At 49.2% G+C, this 19,570-nt stretch overlaps 1 protein-coding gene across 1 annotated transcript in view; it reads left to right on the top strand.

Annotated features, from left to right (window-relative positions):
• TBC1D22B (TBC1 domain family member 22B) overlaps nucleotides 1–19,570 on the top strand; it is a 68,562-nt gene that overhangs the window by 41,666 nt on the left and 7,326 nt on the right. Inside the window, exons 9-12 of the mRNA XM_052648008.1 lie at nucleotides 8,288–8,394; nucleotides 8,976–9,051; nucleotides 11,527–11,654; nucleotides 11,931–12,026. Of these exons, the coding sequence (XP_052503968.1) occupies nucleotides 8,288–8,394; nucleotides 8,976–9,051; nucleotides 11,527–11,654; nucleotides 11,931–12,026 (407 nt within the window). The remainder of the gene's footprint in view (nucleotides 1–8,287; nucleotides 8,395–8,975; nucleotides 9,052–11,526; nucleotides 11,655–11,930; nucleotides 12,027–19,570) is intronic.

Below are 19,570 nucleotides of genomic sequence, written 5' to 3'. Positions count from 1 at the left end.
ACTAAAGAGCCTCTTGATGAGGGCGGAATAGGAGAGTGAAAATAACTGGCTTGAAATTCAACATTAAAAAACTAAGATCATGGCATCCAGTCCCATCACTTCATGAGAAATAGATGGAGATAAAGTGGAAAAAGTAACAGATTTTATTTTCTTGGGCTCCAAAATCACTGTGGATGGTGACTGCAGCCACAAAATTGAAAGATCCTTGTTCCTTGGAAGAAAAGCTATGACAAACCTGAACAGTGTATTAAAAAGTAGAGACATCGCTTTGCCCACAGAGCTCAAAGCTATGGTTAATCAAAGCTATGATTTTTCTAGGAGTTATGTACAGGTGTTAAGTATTGGACCATAAAGAAGGCTGAACTGTGGTGTTGGAGGAGACTCTTGAGAGTCCCTTGGACTGCAAGGAGATCAAACTAGTCCATCCTAAAGGAAATCAGTCCTGAATATTTATTGGAAGGACTGATGCTGAAGCTAAAGCTCCAGTACTTTGGCCACCTGATGCGAAGAACCATCTCATTGGAAAAGACCCTGATGCTGGGAAAGGTTGAGGGCCAGAGAAAGGGGATGACAGAAGATGAGAAAGTTGGCTGGCATCACTCATTCAATGGACATGAGTTTGAGCAAACTCTGGGAAATAGGGAAACCTGGTGTGCCATATAGTTCATGGGGTCACAAAGAGTCAGACACGACTTAGTGACTGAACAACAATGACATGTCATAAATGACCGATTAGGGTTAGCTTGGCTACTTTGACAGGGAGCCCCAAGTACCAGTACTGTAAGCAAGAGAGAGAAGTTTATTTCTCGCACATTACAAGTCAGGAGGTGAGCAGTCCAAGGCTCCATGATCTCAGGGATTCAGCCTCTCTCTGTTGACCTGCCATTCCCAGCGTTTGTTTTCCCACTCACAATCCAAGATAGCTGCTTGTTCTCTAGCCATCACGTCTATATCCCAGCCAGCATGGAGGGGGAAAGGAAGAAAGACAGACTCTTTCCATCGAAAGACACTTCCCAAGTACGTAACACTTGGTTTTGAATCTCTCATCTGAATTTGGACTTAACGGCGATTCCCATCTGCAAGTGAGCCTGGAAAACACAGTCTGTATCCCAGGTGACCAGTACCCTTAAGGGTCCTTTCATCGAGGAGGAAGTGGTAGTAGCTGTTTATGGATAACAACGGTCTTTGCTGTCCTTTGGCTCCTCAAACTCAGTGTTTGACTAATTCCTCTTCTCCCTATGCCCAGCCACTCTTTTCTCTCAGTCACCAACATTTCCTGTCGTTTAAGTCAGAAATGCTAAGTGTGTGCGTGCAGAGTCAGTCGTGTCCAACCCTTTGCAACCCCATGGACTGTAGCCTGCCAGACTCAATCCTTGGAATTTTCCAGGCAAGAATACTGGAGTGGGTTGCCATTTCCCACTCCAGGGGATCTTCCCCACCCAGGGACCAAACGTGCATTTCTCGTGTCTCCTGCATTGGCAGGCAGGTTCTTCACCACTAGTGCTGCCTGGGAAGTCCACAAATGCTAAGACTTGTTTGTATTAGTAATTCTTTTTTCTCATTCTTTCATATCCGATCAGTTACAAAGCTCTGATATTACAAAGCTCATGTTCTAACTATGTCTTGAATCGCTTTCTCTCTCCGTTCCTCCTATGACTCCTCTAGCTCAGGCCTCCTGGATTGCTGAAATGGCCAAGTATGTATTCCCATCTCTGGTTTTTATCCCCTTCAAAACCATCTTTCAGACCATTTAAACCCCTCTGCTTCAGTCCCTTTACTAGCATCTCATCACCTTCAGTTTAAAATGTCCAGATTCTCGGGAGTTCCCTGGTGGCCTAGTGGTTAGGATTCTAGGCTTTCACTGCCATGGCCTGGGTTCAGTCCCTGGTCAGGGAGCCAAGATCCCCACAAGCCACACAGCACAGACAAAAAAAGCCACATTCTGTAGCTTGTCGTGCAAGACGCTGCGTTCTCTTACTTCTTCCTCACCTCTTAAAGGCGGAAACCCAAAATCGACGTCTTTAACCTAAAGCCATGTCCTGTACCACTTCTTTATCCCTGGGCTACTCCATGTGCATTCCTTAAGGCTCCCCTTCCTCCTGGAAGCCTGCCCTGAGGCCTCCTCCCTCCCTCCTCCCGGCACCGCCCACTGGCACTCTCTCCATAACTCTCTGCATTTCCCCTTTGAAGGACTCGACGACACCAACTACTGCATGTTTCCGTCCTGCCATCTGCCACTGGTCTTTATGATCCTTTGAGGCCAGAGACTGTTCGAAACATCTTAACATTCCCTGTGCTTTCATTTTGGTGTCCATAAATTCCATATGTGTCTAGATGAAGAGTGAGTGCTGACTGCAGCCCCATGGACTATAGCCCACCAGGCTTCCATGTCCATGGAATTTCCAGGAAGGAATACTGGAGCGAGTTGCCATTCCCTACTCCAGGGGATCTTCCCGACCCAGGGATCAAACCCGCGTCTCTAGTGTCTCCTGCATTGGCAGGCAGATTCTTTAGCACTGAATGAATGAGAAAATGAAAATTTCATAGTGGTTTAAGATATTCAGGAAATAGTACAGCTTTGCTGGCCTTGGCCACTGGAGGGCAGTGAATCACAGCATTTTGATACTGTGCTGATTTAGCCGAAAGTTCTTTCTTGTCTCTTTTTCGTAAGGGATAGAGATGGAGCACCATCACTTATTCAGCAGTTACTTGTTGATTCTTACACCATACCAGGCACTGCTCTAGTCACAGGGGATACGACCATAAACAAAGTGGACAGAAATCCCTGCCTATCACTTTTAGATGTTTACTCACAGAAAATAAAAGCATATAGTTCTTCTCACCCACACAAGGGTAACTATGGATGTTTTACTGACTTCTGACACCTCAGTTAGTTTTGCCTGTCTCTAAACTTTATATAAATTGAGTCATTAGAATAAGAAGATTCCACCTTTCATTCTCCTGCTCTGGGTTTGGAGGGAACTGGGGAGTGGGGCTGATGCTGAATTTTTAGCCCTCACCCTGTCTGGCACTTTACCCCTTTCCTCAAGGTGCCTCCTGGCCCCATCTTCATAGACGAAGCAGCCTCGTACATGCTAAGAAATTTGAGGGATATTTGAGGCTCTTTCCAGCAACAGACATATGTGGAAACGCGCAGAGTGCTGAGCAGGGTTACTTTCAGTGGGCAGTTGAGAGCAGTGTGTGCATTTGGTGGGATGTCCAGGGCTGGATTTCCTCCCCTGTAGAGGTAAGCTCTCCAAGGGCAGGCTGTGGCTTGCCGTCTCCCTGGCGGTGAGCCAGGTGACGCGTGCATGCTCACTTGCTGTCTCTTTTATCTCACCGAAGCATAAGTGAGGCACTGTGACGGAGGAGAAATTGAGGCGGCCAACATAGTCAAGATGTTTGAGCCTAGATGAGGAACCTGTGGGCAGCTGACCTCCAGCTCTGGGGACCCTGGACTTCCCAGGGCCTGTTGGAGGATGCACTGCCTGGCTCTGTGTGTGGTCTTTGGGCGGGTTCTAGAAGGTGAAGGCAGAGTGTGTGCTGGACCTGCCCCTCGCTTGCCCCTCTAACACGAATACTCATACAGTTTGGGTTCCTGTAATCCGGGCACCAAGAGGCTGATTTAGCCAGCACCCATTACTGTTCATTAAATAAAAGTAGAAGTAATACAGGAACCTCAGGAAAGTAGAGTCGGTTTGGTGGTGTGTTGGTTTTTAAAATACATTTTAGCCAGGTGCCCCATGCTGAGCAGTGGCTGGCCAGAGATGGTTCTGCGTTCGTGTTTACCTTTTAGCCGCTGCCCTGGTTGACCGGCACTGTTTCGGGGAGGGCTCTGTGGTCAGCTGCTGCTCTCTGTCTCGGAAACAGCGTGTCTCCTCACAGTCTGGAACAGGGTTCTCATGAAACAGACCCCCCTGCTCCTGTGGGTTTCTGCTCTGTAGAAACCTCTTGCCTCTTCTCACTGTCCTTTGTCAAGTGGTTTGACTTTGCTGGGTTAACCGAGGGGTCCCTCCACCTTGTCCATCCTCGTCTCTGGTGGCCTTGTCACAGATACTTGCCTGAAAAATGCCAAATGAGTAATACCCAACAAGTTTCTATAGCACTTGAACCCCTTTAAAATTATTGCATTCAGGTGATCGGATGAATTCCTCGGAACTCTTCTTAAAACTGGATGAAAGATTTAATTCCTATTTTATGAAGTTCTTTAGATGTATGGCTGAAAAGATTTATTTTTTTCCTTTTCTCAAGCAGCTTACTTTTGTGGTCAGAAAATATTATGTAAGCTCTTCTCATGAGTCCAGTTAAACAGACAGGAATCAGGTAAGCCAGAGGCTTTGGAAAATAGAAGGGCTGTCTGTAGTCTGGTGCCTTGAATCTTCTTGTGTCTGTGGGTCAGGCTGGTTGATTCTGACCCAACAGATCACAAAATCTAGCAATTGCCCTGCGATCACAGATGCTTTCTGGGAAATGCCTCGAGCACTGAGTGGACAAGTTACTCTTACCAGTTTTAGCAAAACCAGTTCTTCCCGAAGCTGTTGGGGAGTGTGTGAGGCACAGGTGAGGCTAGTTTTAGGCCCGAGATCTGGAGTTCTAAGAAAAATGAACACTTGACTGGGGCCACCACTCAGGTACGTTTATCGTGTAATAATGCTGGGCTTGATAGCATGTTCTTGTTGAGCCTAGAGTGGGCAATTCGATTTTTATAAAGAGCTGTTGGGTTTCCTCTTTTTGGATGCTTTGCCTCTTAAAACAGCCATAAAATATCCCTTAAAAATCTCATTCCCTCCAGTCCAAGTCCTGGCTGCTGAATGCTCCATAATGACAACCAGAGACGCTGCCCTCATCTGAGACGGCATTGCTGGCATGGCTTCCCATTCCAGCTTCAATTATATGTTGAATTTTCTCAAGTGGGATGTTTAATGATCCTTCTGAACAGACTGTTGATGCTGAATGAAGCCCTTCCCGAGAGCATGTGGGCCTCCCTTTCTCTGCTGCTTTTTGCTGGTGCACTTAGCTCACAGTTTTTGACTGAATGTGTGAATTTTATCGTCCCAGCAGGCAGAACACTAGAACTAAACCCTCCTCCCACTCTCTGAAGTGCTGGTGAGCTCCCCTACTGTGTGAAAGCCAAGAGCTAGCAGGCAGGCGGGGTGTGAGGGCAGAACATGGGGAAAGGACAGCTCCCAATTCGCGAGGCCCCAAGAGAGGGTTCAGCGTCCTCTGCTGACCCCCTTCTCCCCAGGACAGCTAAGGTTGGGAACTGGCACAGTTACTGAGAGCAGATTCTTATCCACTTGAACCTCATGTTGTTCGATTTTCTTCCTTAAGAGTCAAAGGTGGAAATGGAAAGCTTTGAAATTTGTCTTTTATTTTTAAGGTACGTTTGGAATTAGGTTAGGTTTCGCTGCAAATAGCAGAGATCTAAAAGACAGAGGCTTTAATAACAGTAATACTTAACATTTGCATAATGCTTATTTTATCCCAGGCACTGTTCGTACTTTTCATGTATTGACTTGTTTAATCCTTACAGTGTGCCCCACTGGTGGTAGGATGTTACCACCTTCAGAGAGGAAGCACTGAGGCTCAGGAAGCAAAGTCATTTGCCCAGAGTCACAGAGCTTGTGAGTGACAGGGCCGGGATTTTAGCTGCACAGTCTGGCTTCAGAGTCTGTGCTCCTGGCCGCTGACTGTTCTGTCTGACAAAAAAGCCACCGGTCACCAGGGCTCATGTGGCAGCCTGCTCCCCATTGTACTCAGGGAGCCTGGCTCTCTCTCCCAGTTACTCTGCTGTGTGTGGTTTCCATTCCCAGTGACATTTCTGCTGCAGTGTTCTGGAATGCCCAGGTAGGACAAGACCCTTCAGATTATTGTGGAGCTCGGGATCTTCATTTGTGAAACACATACAAATAGTGGGAGAGCTTTTATCTTGAGCCTTCGTTATGGGCTTCATTTTTTTTTTTTTTTACAGAGGAAGGGAAGCTACTGCCCAGGCTGGTTAGTGTGATCCACTACACTCACTAAAGGGGAGAGCCCACGTGGTTCCCTAGCGCACTGCTGGGAGTCTGCTCCTGGAGAGTGGTCTGCTGGTACCCGTGGTTAGGTCCTTTGGCCCACAGCAGTTCCCGTATGGTTCCTCCAGCCATTATTTGTGCTAGTGGGTATTGGAGGCCCCTGGGTATCCATCCTTGGCAGGGAACAGATAGGTAAAGAGGTGGTGGCCTGTGTGGGGCAGTGAACTAGAGGTCTGAACAGCAACACAGAGGGATCTTAGAAACGTAAGCTGAAGCAACAAGAAAAAGGCAGATTCTGAGCTGGGTCTTGGAGCCCAGTATCACTTGATTAAATTAATAGTATACATATGGCAACCCCCCACTCTGGCAAAACACCCACTACACATAAATGGTTAAGTTAGAAAAAAAAGAAAGATGGTATTCCGTGGAAGGATTTTTTGGTATGGTTTCTCAAATAGACCTTTATATATATATTATCTGAAGTCTTCATTTCTGCGGGCTTAGTGTTGTTTTAAAAAATCTTGCTCCCTTTTTGGTAGTAAAAGGCAGGTGCAGTCCATGGTAGCTCCTTTTTGCTAGAATCGTGCATTTTTTCTTGACTAAAAGTTATACTTACTGTAGAAATTTTGAATAGTTAGGCTTAAGGAAAATAAAAATTCTTTATCCCTACTCCCTTGGGAATAAGCACTGTAAACCCTTGTGATATATTTTGTTTTTCCTCTGTGCTTATACAAACACATAAATATTGTATGTACAGTAGTTGAGAGTAGACCATAAATTACTTTGTACTTTACTCCTTTCCCTCAATGCTGTGACATGCTTCCCCATGTCATTACAAATTCCTAATAAACCTCACCTAAAATTAACTATGTCGTGCCTACCGTGTGCCAGGGTCTGTTGTCGACGCTTTGCTTGTATTAACTGTGGACTTTTTACACTGTTGCCAGGCTCATAGTTTTTCTGACAAAGCACCTCGCCCTCCCCAAAAGGGTTTTTACAGCCCTTGAGGTCCATTAGGAAAACACTGTTACATAGGGTGAGAATCGGAGAGTTGTTCCACAGCATCCTGAGAAGGTCCAGTTGTAAGTCTTGATAGAGTGATGATTCTCGTGAAGGAAAGGTCTGGATTCTGAATACATTCTGTCATATACCTGTGTCTCTGCGGCACCAGGGACTGCAGTGAACATGCCGTTTTCAAACAGGGCTCCAAGGAGAGAAGCTGCCTTTGACACTGAGCGCAAGGGCCCGAACGTCTCCATGTGTGGCCTCTGACGGGCACGCAGGGGCCTGTGGGTTGAGGTGGCCTGTCTTGTCCACCTTATCCCCCGCAGGAAGGAAACATCACACATTCCTTCTTTTAGAAGACTCCTGTGTTCTCTCTTCTTGCGTCTCAGACCAGTTGGACAGCCTCTCATTCTTGTAACTTAGTATGGGGTTTCCAAGACACGCTCACAGGCAGGACTCTTTAAAAGAGGTGCCAAGGCTAAAGAAACTGGGGAAACGCTGAGTAAGCCAGATGAAGGAGATTTTCTTAACGCAGAATTCCTAATAACTTCTCGAATCCTTTTATGAATCTCCAAGATGAGGATATATAATGCAGCGTTTCTCTGCTGTGTTTGTCCAAGGAACCTTTTTTACTTGAGTATCCTATAGGATGGAGGTTTTTGCAGAACCCAGCTTGATAACTGCCAGCTTGGTTGACATGAAATCCTGGAAGCTTTCATGGGTTTGGGCCATCTTCCATTACACAACTCATCCTGACATCTGAGGCATGAGGCTCTGGGTCTGCCTGGTCAGAACAGGGGGATTCTGTCTTTAAAAGGACCTGTAGGGGCTCCCTGATCCCAGCTGTTCTCACTGCCCGTAAGAGTGAGTGTGTTAGTTTACTGAATTTCTGAAATCAAAGAATTTTTCCAGACTGTCTCCGTGGGACTGGATATAGCTCATTGAACATGAAGCCTGAAGTTTTGTGTTTTTTTTTTCCCCTCAAACTAAATGAAAAATGCAGTGGAAGAGAAAGAAGTGTTGGACCCAGCCAACCCGGTGTGAGAAATGGCCTGTGCAGTGTTGTCACGAGATTCTCGAGCGCCTTCCTGGGACATGCCTGCCCACCTGGCAAGGGGATGGGGGTGGGCAGGCCCCTGTTCCTTGGCCTCACATGAGCTTGGCTCCCTCTGGGCCTTAAGGACCCCATTGAAGATACTAGACTCTGTCTTTCTCTGTCCATTTTTTTAGAGAAAACCTCTGGACTTTCTTCACCTTTTGTTTTGCAGAAGAGGACGTGGAGAACTTTGACGTGACCAATTTGTCTCAGGACATGCTGCGAAGCATAGAAGCCGATAGCTTTTGGTGCATGAGCAAACTGCTGGACGGGATCCAGGTGAGCGACTCTCCCCTTTCGGGATGCCCTGCTTGGGGCTCCCTTTGGGTTCCTTGTTGCTCTTCCGCATCAGACAGCCCCCTGAGTCCGGCCCCAGCATTGCTCCTCCCCTTTTGGCCATCCATCTTTACTTCGTTCATTAGCTTTACAGCTTTCAAAAGGCAGTGATCCTAGACGACTTCCCTGGCAGCCCAGTGGTTAGGACTCTGTGTTTTCACTCCTGAGGACATGGATTTGATCCCTAGTTGGGGAACTAAATCCCGCAAGTTGTGCTGTGCAGCAAGAAAAAAAAGGCAATGGTCTAGTGTCCCCTGGGGTCTAGGGGAGTCTCCAGGTTGCTCCGCCTTTCTCATGAGGCCCTGTCCCCCCATTCTGCTGTGCTCCCAGCCACGCAGTTGGCCTCCAAAGCACATGCCTTTCCCCCACTCTGCTGTTCTGTGAGACTCCTTTGTTCCCCACAACACTGGCAGCAGCTTTGGAGAAACAGCTTGTGCTTTGAAACATGTTTCACTGACCGTGGGGGAGGGGTGGCCCGATGGTGTGGCATTCGCTGCTCGGCCTGAGTTCTGTGTCGTTTGCAGGATAATTACACCTTTGCACAACCAGGGATCCAGAAGAAGGTCAAGGCGCTGGAAGAGCTTGTCAGTCGGATCGATGGTAGGTTCAGAGGAAGAGCTCTCTAGCAGTGTGATTCTGACACAAGTGTGAATCACACACAGTGTGATTATGCTGGTGCGGGGCGGGTGGGGGGCGTCTCCTCGGCCCCTGTCCTGGCCGTGACCCCTTCCAGTTCACTCGGTGCTGCTGGCAATGCTGACATCCGTCCGCATCTCACCGGGAAGGTGAGGCCAGAACTCTGCTGTTAGGTCACATTCTCTTCTCGCCTTTGTTTCCGGCCAGGTTCTGCCAGTCCTCCGTCAGCATCTCTCCTCAAATTCACCCTTTTGTTCTTCATGGCCCTAGCCACAGCTCTGGTCCAGCCACGCTTGAGTTTCTGCAGCTTCCTCCTAGAAGCACTCGCCTCCTCCGTCCTCGTCCCTCTTGCACACGTCTTTCACACACCTCCGTCTTTCCAGAGTTCTGTTCCGGTCACATCCCGCTTCTGCCCCAAACCCGCCCATGTTCTCTGTTGCTTTTAGCATCGAGGCTGTAGTCTGACCTCGTCCTTCCCGCTGTGATGTGACTCAGGATTTCTGGGCTCCATGCAGGGTCCTCAGGTGTGCCCGATACCCCTGCAGGACACCCCATAGCTCCCTGGGACCCGTCTGGGTGGGGGACAGGAGTCGTGGCCTCCCGAAGCAGTGTCTTTGAGGAACAGGAGCTCTGCAGTAAGTCTTTGGCCCCACCGTGGGGTCCTGGAGTGTTAGAACAGGAGGCAAGTCAGGAAGCCCTGCTGTTGACTAGTGAGGAAACTGAGGCCCGGGGAGAGAAGTTGAAATTAAGTTTCATGAAGATCGTGTACAAGTCTAACAGCAAGGTCTTCTGTTCAGTGGAATGTCCAGCACCAGTTAATTCTATCGGTTGCTACACAACTAATAAGTCCCATTAACTGGCTTTCCATCATGGATTTTTCTGCTTCACCAGTGCATTCTTCATCCCTCCCTCCCCCTGCCCCCCATATGGAGATTGCATATCTTTCTCCTTTCCCAGACTTTCTTCCCTTGAAAACCTTCCCTGATTTGTTCCACTCACTCCAGCTCCCTTTTACAACTTAGGGTTTCAGTCCCTAGAGTTTATTTGATTATGCTTTTAGCTCTCTGCCTCATTGCCTGGCCCAGCCGTCAGCGCCAGGCCGAGCCCACACCCAGCGCTCCTGCCTCCCTCGCTTGGCTCCTGGGACGGGGCGAGTGCTGAGCTGTCTGACGGGCCGGCTTCCAGAGGGCCTGTGCTGTAGTTGTTTCCACTGTCTGGTCTGGCCTTTTTTTTTCCTCTTCTAACATCAAAAATATCTGATAAAAAAGGCATAGCGTGTTAGAATATAGTGTATTTTTAAATGTATATGTCTTAGTGTTTGAATTATAGAAGTAATACTCACTACAAAAATTTAGACAATTCCAAAAAACTCCAAAAGTAAAAATCCTCCCCCTTCTTTAAATTCTGCTCCCTAGATATAACCATTATTGATAGTTACTCTCTCAAAAGCTGTAGTATTTTCCACATGAGAGTGCTGTTGTAGACACTTTTATTTTCTCATTTTATTCGCCCCCAGACTAACTGAGGTTTGAATAAGTATCCCCATTTATAGATTAGGAAACTGAGGAGGATAGTGATTAAAAAAAAAAAATCCTATCAAGCAGAATCTGAAGGGCTGCCATATAGAACAGGGGTCAGGCGTGTTTGGGTTGCTCCAGAACACCACGCCCACACCACGGGGTGGGAGTTGGCGGGGGAGCTGGTGTTTGTTGAATGTGGTGAAGCACTTTCCGGCGAATCACTTAATCAGTGGGAGAGGCTGCCCTTGAGTGGAGTCGGTGAGCCTCTTTCCCCGGCTGTTTAAGTCCCTGCTGGCTGCCATCTGTCAGAGAGGCTGAAGAGGAATCCTCACTGGTGGGAGGATGGCCAAGGTGACCCGCACAGTTCTTTTCCATCGCGTCTCCTTCTGTGACGCGTAACAAGGTCAAGCAGCCAAGTGAGCCTTATGTCTCCCCCGCTTGATGGCTCTAGCAGCCCTGCAAAGGAAGAAAGGCCCCCAGAATGTCACTGTGGGATGTTCAAATAGTTCTCCTACGTGTGGGGCTGAGCTAACCAAGCAGCGCTGCTGTGAGGTGGTGGGATCCAGCCCCGGACGGTCAGGTGCAGGTTTGGCCCCTCTATGCTGGGCTTCCCCCGGGGGAGGAGCTGAAAAGAAATGGAAACTGGGACTTCCCTGGTGGTCCGGCGGTTAAGAATCCGCCTTGGAATGCAAGGACATGGGTTCAGTCCCTGGTCGGGGAAGTAAGATCCCTCATGCTACAGAGCACCCAAGCCTAAGCGCCACGACGAAAGATCCCACGTGACGCAGTGAAAATCCAACACAGCTTTATAAACAAATTAAAAAAAAGAGGGAAACAGGAACTACCTTTTTGGTTTATGTGAGTCAGGGTCCAATCCCCTAGGTGGCACTCAGGGGGCCAATGACCCTTTCTGTTTTAGAGCAGGTACATAATCACTTCAGGAGGTACGAGGTGGAATACCTACAGTTTGCCTTCCGTTGGATGAACAACCTGCTGATGCGGGAGCTTCCCCTTCGCTGCACCATCCGCCTGTGGGACACGTACCAGGTATGGGGAGACCTCCCCCCCAACAAACACACACGCCAGGCTGTCCCTGAGGCACCCGGCTCCCTGCCTCCTGTAGCCGCTCGTAAGTCCTCCCCACCTCCTTTCTGCCTCTTTGTCTGCCTTGTCCTCGAGGGCAGGGCCTCTGTGCACCCAGCCACGGAGAGGGTGCTGCTCTGCTTGCCTCCCCCACAGAAGGGTGGGTCTGAGAGGGCTGGAGCCAGCTTCTCATCAGGGCTTGGAAACCTAACTCTTTCTGGTTTTTTTCCCCCTTCCCAGTCTGAACCAGAAGGGTTCTCCCACTTTCATCTCTACGTGTGTGCAGCTTTCTTGATCAAGTGGAGGAAGGAGATCCTGGATGAGGAGGACTTTCAGGTGAGGGGCCTGAGCTCAGCCTACACTGGGGATGAGCATCAGAGTGGGCGTTACCCCGCTTGTGGGACTATGCAGGGAAAAGGTGCCCCAGCAGGTACCTGGCTGGGAAGAGGAAAGGTGAGGGGATATTCAGAAGAGGGTGCCCCTCCCAGGTAGCAGGACGCTCTGGGGGCTCAGAGTTCTTCAGTGTGAAAGGGTCTTAGCACTGGAAAGGCTGCAGAGCACCTGGGCAGGTCTAAGAGGCCTTCCTGTCATTGGCTGACGGGCGTTTATTGAATGCCTGCAGTGTGCTCAGCGCCACTGAGGGAGTAAGACATATAGAATATAGAACAGAGAGCTCTATTCTTGTAGAGCTTACGTTCTAGCTGGGGAGAGACATAGTAAACAAAAGCAGTGTAAATTAAAAATAATATTAGAGCGTGATAAATTTTTTTTTAAATAGATAAGTGTTTTTTTTTTTTTTTTCTTTTAAAGGATACAGGGATTACTAGGTGGTATGGAAGGAACAGGTTGCAGTTTCAAATAAAGTAGTCAGGGATAGGCTCACTGAGAAGGTGATATGAGCAAAGGCTGGGAGAAGGTGAGGGAGCCACGTGGACATCTGGGGATCCCTGGGGAGAGCATCCAGGCAGCAGGAGCAGCCATGCAGAGGCAGTTAGGTTGCAGTGTGCCTGAGCTGTCTGTGGAACTGTGATGGTGGTCAGTGTGGCCTGGAGCAGAGTGGCCCATGGAAAGAGTTAGAAAGAGGCCCGAGAAGTCACAGGGGACTCAGATCACAGCAGCTTGTAGCCAGAGTCAGGACTTCGGCGTTTACTCCGAGTGGAAGAGGATCCAGGAGAGGGTCTTGTGCAGAAGAGGGGCATCATCTGACTTACAGTTTCAGGGGACCCTGCTAACGTGGACTTGAGGTGGGGCCAGCGGACGCTGGGGCCCACCCCGGAGGCTACACGAGGGTGGCCTGGCCCTGGATGGGGGAGTGGAGATGTGACAAGTGGCCAGGTCTTGGATGCACTTTGTAAGCAGAGCCAACAGGAATTCCTGAGAAATTAGGTATAGAGTATACCAAAGGGATGAGTCAGGGTGACTCCACAGTTTGCGAGAAGGCTATAGGAGGAGCGGGTTTGTGGAGGAAGATCAGGAGTTCATTTGGGGGCCATGATGAATTTTCAACACCGTTACACATCCAACTGGAGAGGTGGAGTAGGAAGATAAGCCCTGGGCTTGAAGAGAGGAGTCCGGACTGGACCTGTGTGTTCAGGAGCCTCTGGCTAGATGATCCTTGAAGCCAGGCTCCTGGATGAAATCCAGAGGAGGTGGGAGTGAACAGAGGAGACACAAGAGCCAGGCCTGAGCCCGGCTTCCCCCTCACGGGAGGTCAAGGAGGAGAGGTGGTCGGGCAAGGAGAGAGAGGGGGTGGCCAGTGGGAGTCCAGTGTCCTGGAACCCAGGGTGGGGATGCGAGGAAGACCGAAGAGGCGGTGGAAGCCCGCCAGCTGCTGCAGGGGCCCAGGAGCGGCGGACGGGGCGTGGGGACTGAGGGGAGAGGCTGCCAGGCTCTGCTCTCTACAGAGAGGAGGGCCAGGGGGCACTTGACGGTCATAATCTCTCAGGGCAGCGGCAGTGGGCTTTTGTTTTTCTGCTTTGTACGTTGCTGAACTGAGAGGTTTGGGGATGTTTTTGTTTTAATGAGCATATATTCCTTTTAAAAATGCGAGGAGGGGGAAAGCCAGAGAAGGTTGGGTATTTTTCTAAGTTCTAACTAATACCATGGGCGTTCTCAGGAACAGCAGCCTCTCCATGTGACCCCCAGGCAGGCCCACTCTGTAATTGGTGTTAGGTGGTTAAAGCACAAGAAACCTGCCCCACAAATAGGTGGGAAGACAGGACCCAACTTGCCCAAGGAAGGGCTTTGGGAGAGAAAGGGAGGAGTGGGCCTCTGCAGGTAGGTGCCAGGGCGGCAGGCAAAGCACTGAGGCTTTTGCCAGCCAGAAGCGTGTGCGGCGCCCGGGATGAACAGGGGCTGGGCTGGGCACGCACTGTCAGTTTTGATACGGTGGTTGAGGTGGCGCAGCTATCGGGAGCCCACAGTCTGATTTGGTTTATCATGAGCCAGGCTCGGAGGGCCTTGTCACACGCAATAGAAGCGCTTCCCAGATTAGCTCAGGGGGAGTGGAGATGACTCCTGGAATGGTGCGTAGCAATTCACATCTACAGTATAGGGCCATAGTCTGCGACTTTAAAACTATGTTAGACATGGAGATGTTCTGTGCTGGGCCGCACATGCGATTATCTGATGGATCTGAGGCCTTTCTGCAGTAACCCACAGAATGACAATGGGCTTTTTGTTGACTCATTAACACGTCAGCTGGTCCTCCTCAATAGAGGAATCTCCCCTCTTTCCTTGAGACAAAACGGAATGGATGATTAAACGATAATCTGCAGAGCTCCCCGCAACTCCACAGATCTATAATTCTATGAATAATGAAAGAAGAAGGGTGCCTGGCTGTGCTTGGGTAGGCCAGCAGTGTCCCTTAGGAGACTCAGCAAGGGCAGGAGAACATCGTGTGGTGTTGGGAGACACGGGCCCGTGAGCTCTGCAGAGAAAGACAGCGCACCCTGCCCAACTACTAACAGACCGCGTGCAGCTAAAACGCTGCAGAAGAGGCTCTGTCCATGAACACAGGTGTCCCGGAGAGCCTCACATGCCCAGCCCACGGGAGAGAAGGTTTTAGGGCTAAAAGCTGAGTGACTCAAAGAAGAACCAGGTGAAGTAGCTGCAGAAATAAATGAGTTTGTGGCATTTTCAGCAGACCAGGCATTTATCACCCTTAAAGAGCAGGGAAGGGGAGCCAGCTGTAAAGGGAGCCAGTGGAGCATATATCAGGAGAACCAGTGAGCCCCCCCCCTTCTAAAGTTGGGGCGCACGCAGAATAGTCCAGGGGTTAAGCCGCAGTCTCTGGAACCTGTCTGCCTGCGGTCAAATCCTAGCTGCCATTTCTCTAGGTCTGCAACCTTCATCTGACTAACTTGGCCCTGTAAGCTTTCTTACCTGTGAAATGGGATGAGAGCACTTACCTTCTAGAGCTGTTATTGAGGATTATACAAATTGCTGCCCTTGATGCTGTCAGAATGGTATACTTAGCCTGTGGCCTTCAAAGCAGTGAGCTTATTAACCCTCATATTACTAGCTCCTGTCGTGTACTCTGAGTCTGGGAAGCAGTGAAATGAAGACAGCTTCAGGAACCCAAGTCTTTCAGTGACTTTTAACTTACCTGAGTAACCCCTGATAAGCTAATCCTAGGTAAGACCAAGCTGGATGACCAAATGCGGCTGGAGAGGAGGTGTTCAGAGGGTGCAGGGGCAAAGCACCCGGCCATGGTGAGCCCCCAGAGGGAAGGACACCCGCTTCTCCCTGGCCGAGCAGTTGTCTGGGGTCACGCTGCCTGGGGTGGAGGGCTGAAAATGGACACAGGAGGATCACTCCAAGAGGTTTCCTTGCTGAGACCTCTGAGCAAGGGGACCTCAGGCGTGTCCCTGCACAGGGGCTGTAGGGGCAGAATGGCCCGGTCCTCTGGGCTGCTTGAAGCCGGGCCTTCCAGCAGAGCTGGGCCAAGACCCTTTCCTGGTAGAAGGGGCCTCAGCGATTCTGGCCCTCAGCCTGGGCTGGCTGAGTAGAATAATGATGATAATGTCCAGTTGCATTTTATGAAATTGTCTGTAGGTCACACAGTCAAGTATTGGCGGTTTAATAAGGTTCAATCTAATAATAGCGACTTCCCAGCACTTCTGATGTAGCAGGCACTATCCTGAGTGCTTCTCTGTGTTAGCTCATTGCAGCCATCCCACAAGAAAAGTTGTAATAACTACCCCTATTTCACAAATGGGGAAACTGAGTCATGGTGAGTATGACTTCGGTGTGTGCCTAGTCACACCTGAGATGAAGTGACTAAGCCAGGGTCACCCGGGGGAGTCAAGTACTGGCTTGACTCAAATGGTGGAGACCCGGAGGCTGGGCTCTGGGCGTGGACTGTGCGTCCTGCGGCTCCCTTGGGGCCTGGCCGGGGACCTCCTGGGCCACTGGAGCTGTTTACCTCCTCCTCCCCCTCCTCCGTTATTATGGAGGTAATGATTTCCTAGATACATTATTTAATGTAAGTCAGAGAGTACAGGCATGTGAGCAAATGCCTGGTCACACGTAACCTAAAAATTCCCCTCGGGGAAAAGCAGCATCTCTGGGAGTCAAGGAGAGCACGGGACCCCACAGAGATGTCAGGGCAGGTGCCGACAAGCCCTCAGATGGCTTAGAAGTGATCTTCAGAAGCCCCGTGCAGGGAGCTCCAAGACTAATAACCAGAGTTCCTTTAAATACATAAAAAGGGAACTGGCAGAGGAGTTGGTGGGACCTGCTGATGATTCTCAAACCAGAGGAACAGCTGGTCTCAATCCTTCACTTTCATAGAAGAAAACCTTGGAGAGATTCCCACCCTGAAAGTGACTTTTGCAGGAGACAGGTCAGAGTTATTAAATGAAATAGTGCTAAGCCCATGGTCTGTTTCAGCCCTGGAAACCCAACTAAGAGTAAATAAAGCCCTTGAACAAGATGGCATCCACCCACCACTTCTGTGGGAACTCAAGGGTGGGACTGTGGAACATTGCCCAAACACAGGCCCCACTTTCAGAGACATCCAGTAAACTGCCAGTTCGAATCATCCCCAGAAAGTGCCCAGATTTTAGTACCCTGGGAACTAAAGATCTTCCACCCAGAGCAGGCCGGTATGAGAAAGGACACGATCCCTCGACATAGAAACAAAACAAACATCGGAGTGGGACTCAGCTTTCTCTGGGGGGAGTCTTGTACTAACTGTTGTAGGTACTTTTGACGCCGGGAAACCTATGAATGAGTGTGATGCTGAAAAAGTTTACATAGCAAGGACATGTCTTTGGAAGTTTTTATTGAGACCAAGGGAATTGTTGGTCTGATTCTCAAAACAAGAGGGATTCGTTTCAGAACACTTACTTAGGGAGCCGGATGAGTGTGGGTGGCTCCTAGGGACCTCGATACAGCAGTGTGGCCCTGGCAGAACCACAGCCGGCACCCGGCGGCCTCACCGACAAGGCCACCCTCAGGTGCTGCTGTGACCTGGATCCCCGCAGGGAGGATTTCCTGCAAATTGGGGATCCTAAGAAGTCATTGGATTTTTGTGCTAGAATTCTTGGAATGAGACTACCCCCAGAATTAGGTTTTCCCACTAGGAAATTTTCACTGTTTCTTGGCTTAGGAAGGTAAAAACGACACCCAGAAGATGAGATGAAAGGGCTTCCCTGGTGGCCCAGTGGCAAAGGTTCCACGCTTCCACTGCTGGAGGCATGGGCTTGATCCCTGGTCAGGGAAGTTCCACACGCTACGTGGTGTGGCCAAAAATTAAAGCTGCGTCATGGGCCATCTCCAGAAAAGCTGCCCTTGAACTGACACGCAGTTGGAGCGCTGAAGACACTGGGACCAGTTACCACAGTGGCGATTCAGGCCCTCGGGGATTTGGTCACATTGAAATTGCTGTTCTTGATGTTCACGGGGCTTGTGAAAGGTTTGAAAAGCTGGGAGTCCAGTGTGTAAAGAAACCTGATGGTAAAATGAAAGGCCTGGCATTTATTCACAGTCCTGATGGCTTCTGGAATGAAAGTTTGCATCCTAACAAAATTTACTTCTGTAAGAATGCTGATTTGAGATTTCAGCAAAGGCATTGTGGAAGGTAAAACAGGAAACCCTGTGATTCAAGATATTCAGGTAACAGACGCATCCAGGACTGATGGATCCTTGTCCCAACTCAGATTTTTCTTAAGTCCGTTTCCCTTTCCTATTTTAGCTGTTTTTCACCTAACTGTTCAGTCATCCTGGTTTTAAAGTAGTGCTTTGTCTTATGTCCTTGAATGTAGTTGTATAACTTTACTTTTTAAGGCATTAATTGTAACAGTTCCCTTCAGAGGCTGCATGTTCCTTCTGTCTCCTTACAAGCTACAGGTCTACAAGTCTGCCTTTGAGTCACCATTTTCAGAAAAAGGAAAAAAAGCACGGAACGCGTTTATGTCATGGTTACCTTCTGGGGTTTCAGTTCCTCAGATGTCATTTTTCACAGTGAGAAGTAAAGAACCCTGAGCGCGCACACACACAGAAAACTTATGTGATTAGGAAAGTATTTGTACATGCCTGAATACACTTAACGTTGGCGAAGACTGTTCCAGTGTTCCTGGGAGATTCTGCCCAGTGTCATATTTAATAGTGTATATTTTCTGTGACCTTTAAGTTCTCTGTTATTATTTCACGTCTTACTTGGTTGTCCTTGGTCCTTATTACCAAGAAAAATTAATCAGCTCTTGCAGATTTCCTTCAAACAGCTGCTTCTGCAGCTTCTCTTTTCATTCCTTCTGCATCGTGCCCCACTTCTCTTCTTGTTTCAGGCACACAGTATTTGGCATAGTGGTTATAAGCGCAAACCCTAGAACCAGAGGAGTCTAGTGTTAGTCACTCAGCCGTGTCGACTCTGCGACCCCGCGACCCCGTGGACTGTAGCCCACCAGGCTCCTCTGTCCATGGGATTCTCCAGGCAAGAATACTGGGGTGGGTTGCTGTTCCCTTCTCCAGGGGATCTTCCCGACACAGGGATCGAAGCCCGGTCTTCCACGTCGCAGGCAGATTCTTTACTGTCTGAGCCACCAGGGAGGCCCAGAACCAGATTACCCAGGTTCGAATCCTAGCCCAGCACTGCTCTGTGATCCTATGCAAGTTCCTTAACTCCTCACCCTCGCTTTTTTCATATGTGAAGTGGGCATAATAAGATGGGCCTCATAGAGTTGATACGGGGCTTAAATGTGCTGGAGTATATGTGAAGACCCCCATCTGGTGAGTAGCAAGGGCTCAATACACAGTAATTACCACTTCGATGGTGATTATCCTTGATGGTCCCCCCTCTCGTTCTTTAATTCTTCCATCTGTTGAACATTCTCTAATGAGTTTCCCCTGCACGTTTTCTTACCAAGGACTCTGCTTATTACCCAATACCCCTTCTCCTTCGGCCCCGCCTTGTTGTCTTCCCCTGACCCCCTCACACACGACTCATTCTTCCTCTTCTTTTTCCTTTGGAATTTGGATTTTCAGCAGGTACATTTCCCAGCCATTTCGAGCTTTTCTTCTCTGAGAGCCATTGCCTCTTCTCATTCGCTTGGAATCACTGTCAGCTGCTTGCCCCATAAGCTGTCTTCTCACACCTGTAGTGTTTCACCTGACTGTATTAATGCTTGGTACTCCCATGAGCTGGCTTCGTAACACATATTCAGTTGTTCCCCACTCCACCAATGTATCTTCTCTACCCCCTTGATTAACGTACCTGATTTGTAATTGACAGTGTCTTTTCCCACCCGTGATAATTCAGTTTCTACTTTATCCCTGATTTATCAATGCATGGACAGAGTTCCCATTTTTACGGCGCTGTTTGTGGGAGGTGCAGTTCCCGGCTACGGCCACCAGGTGGCAGAATGGTTCCTCCCACC

Source organism: Budorcas taxicolor, chromosome 11, assembly GCF_023091745.1.
Source record: "Budorcas taxicolor isolate Tak-1 chromosome 11, Takin1.1, whole genome shotgun sequence".
NCBI classification, from domain to species: Eukaryota; Metazoa; Chordata; class Mammalia; order Artiodactyla; family Bovidae; genus Budorcas; species Budorcas taxicolor.
This window is presented reverse-complemented; position numbering and strand designations above follow the sequence as displayed.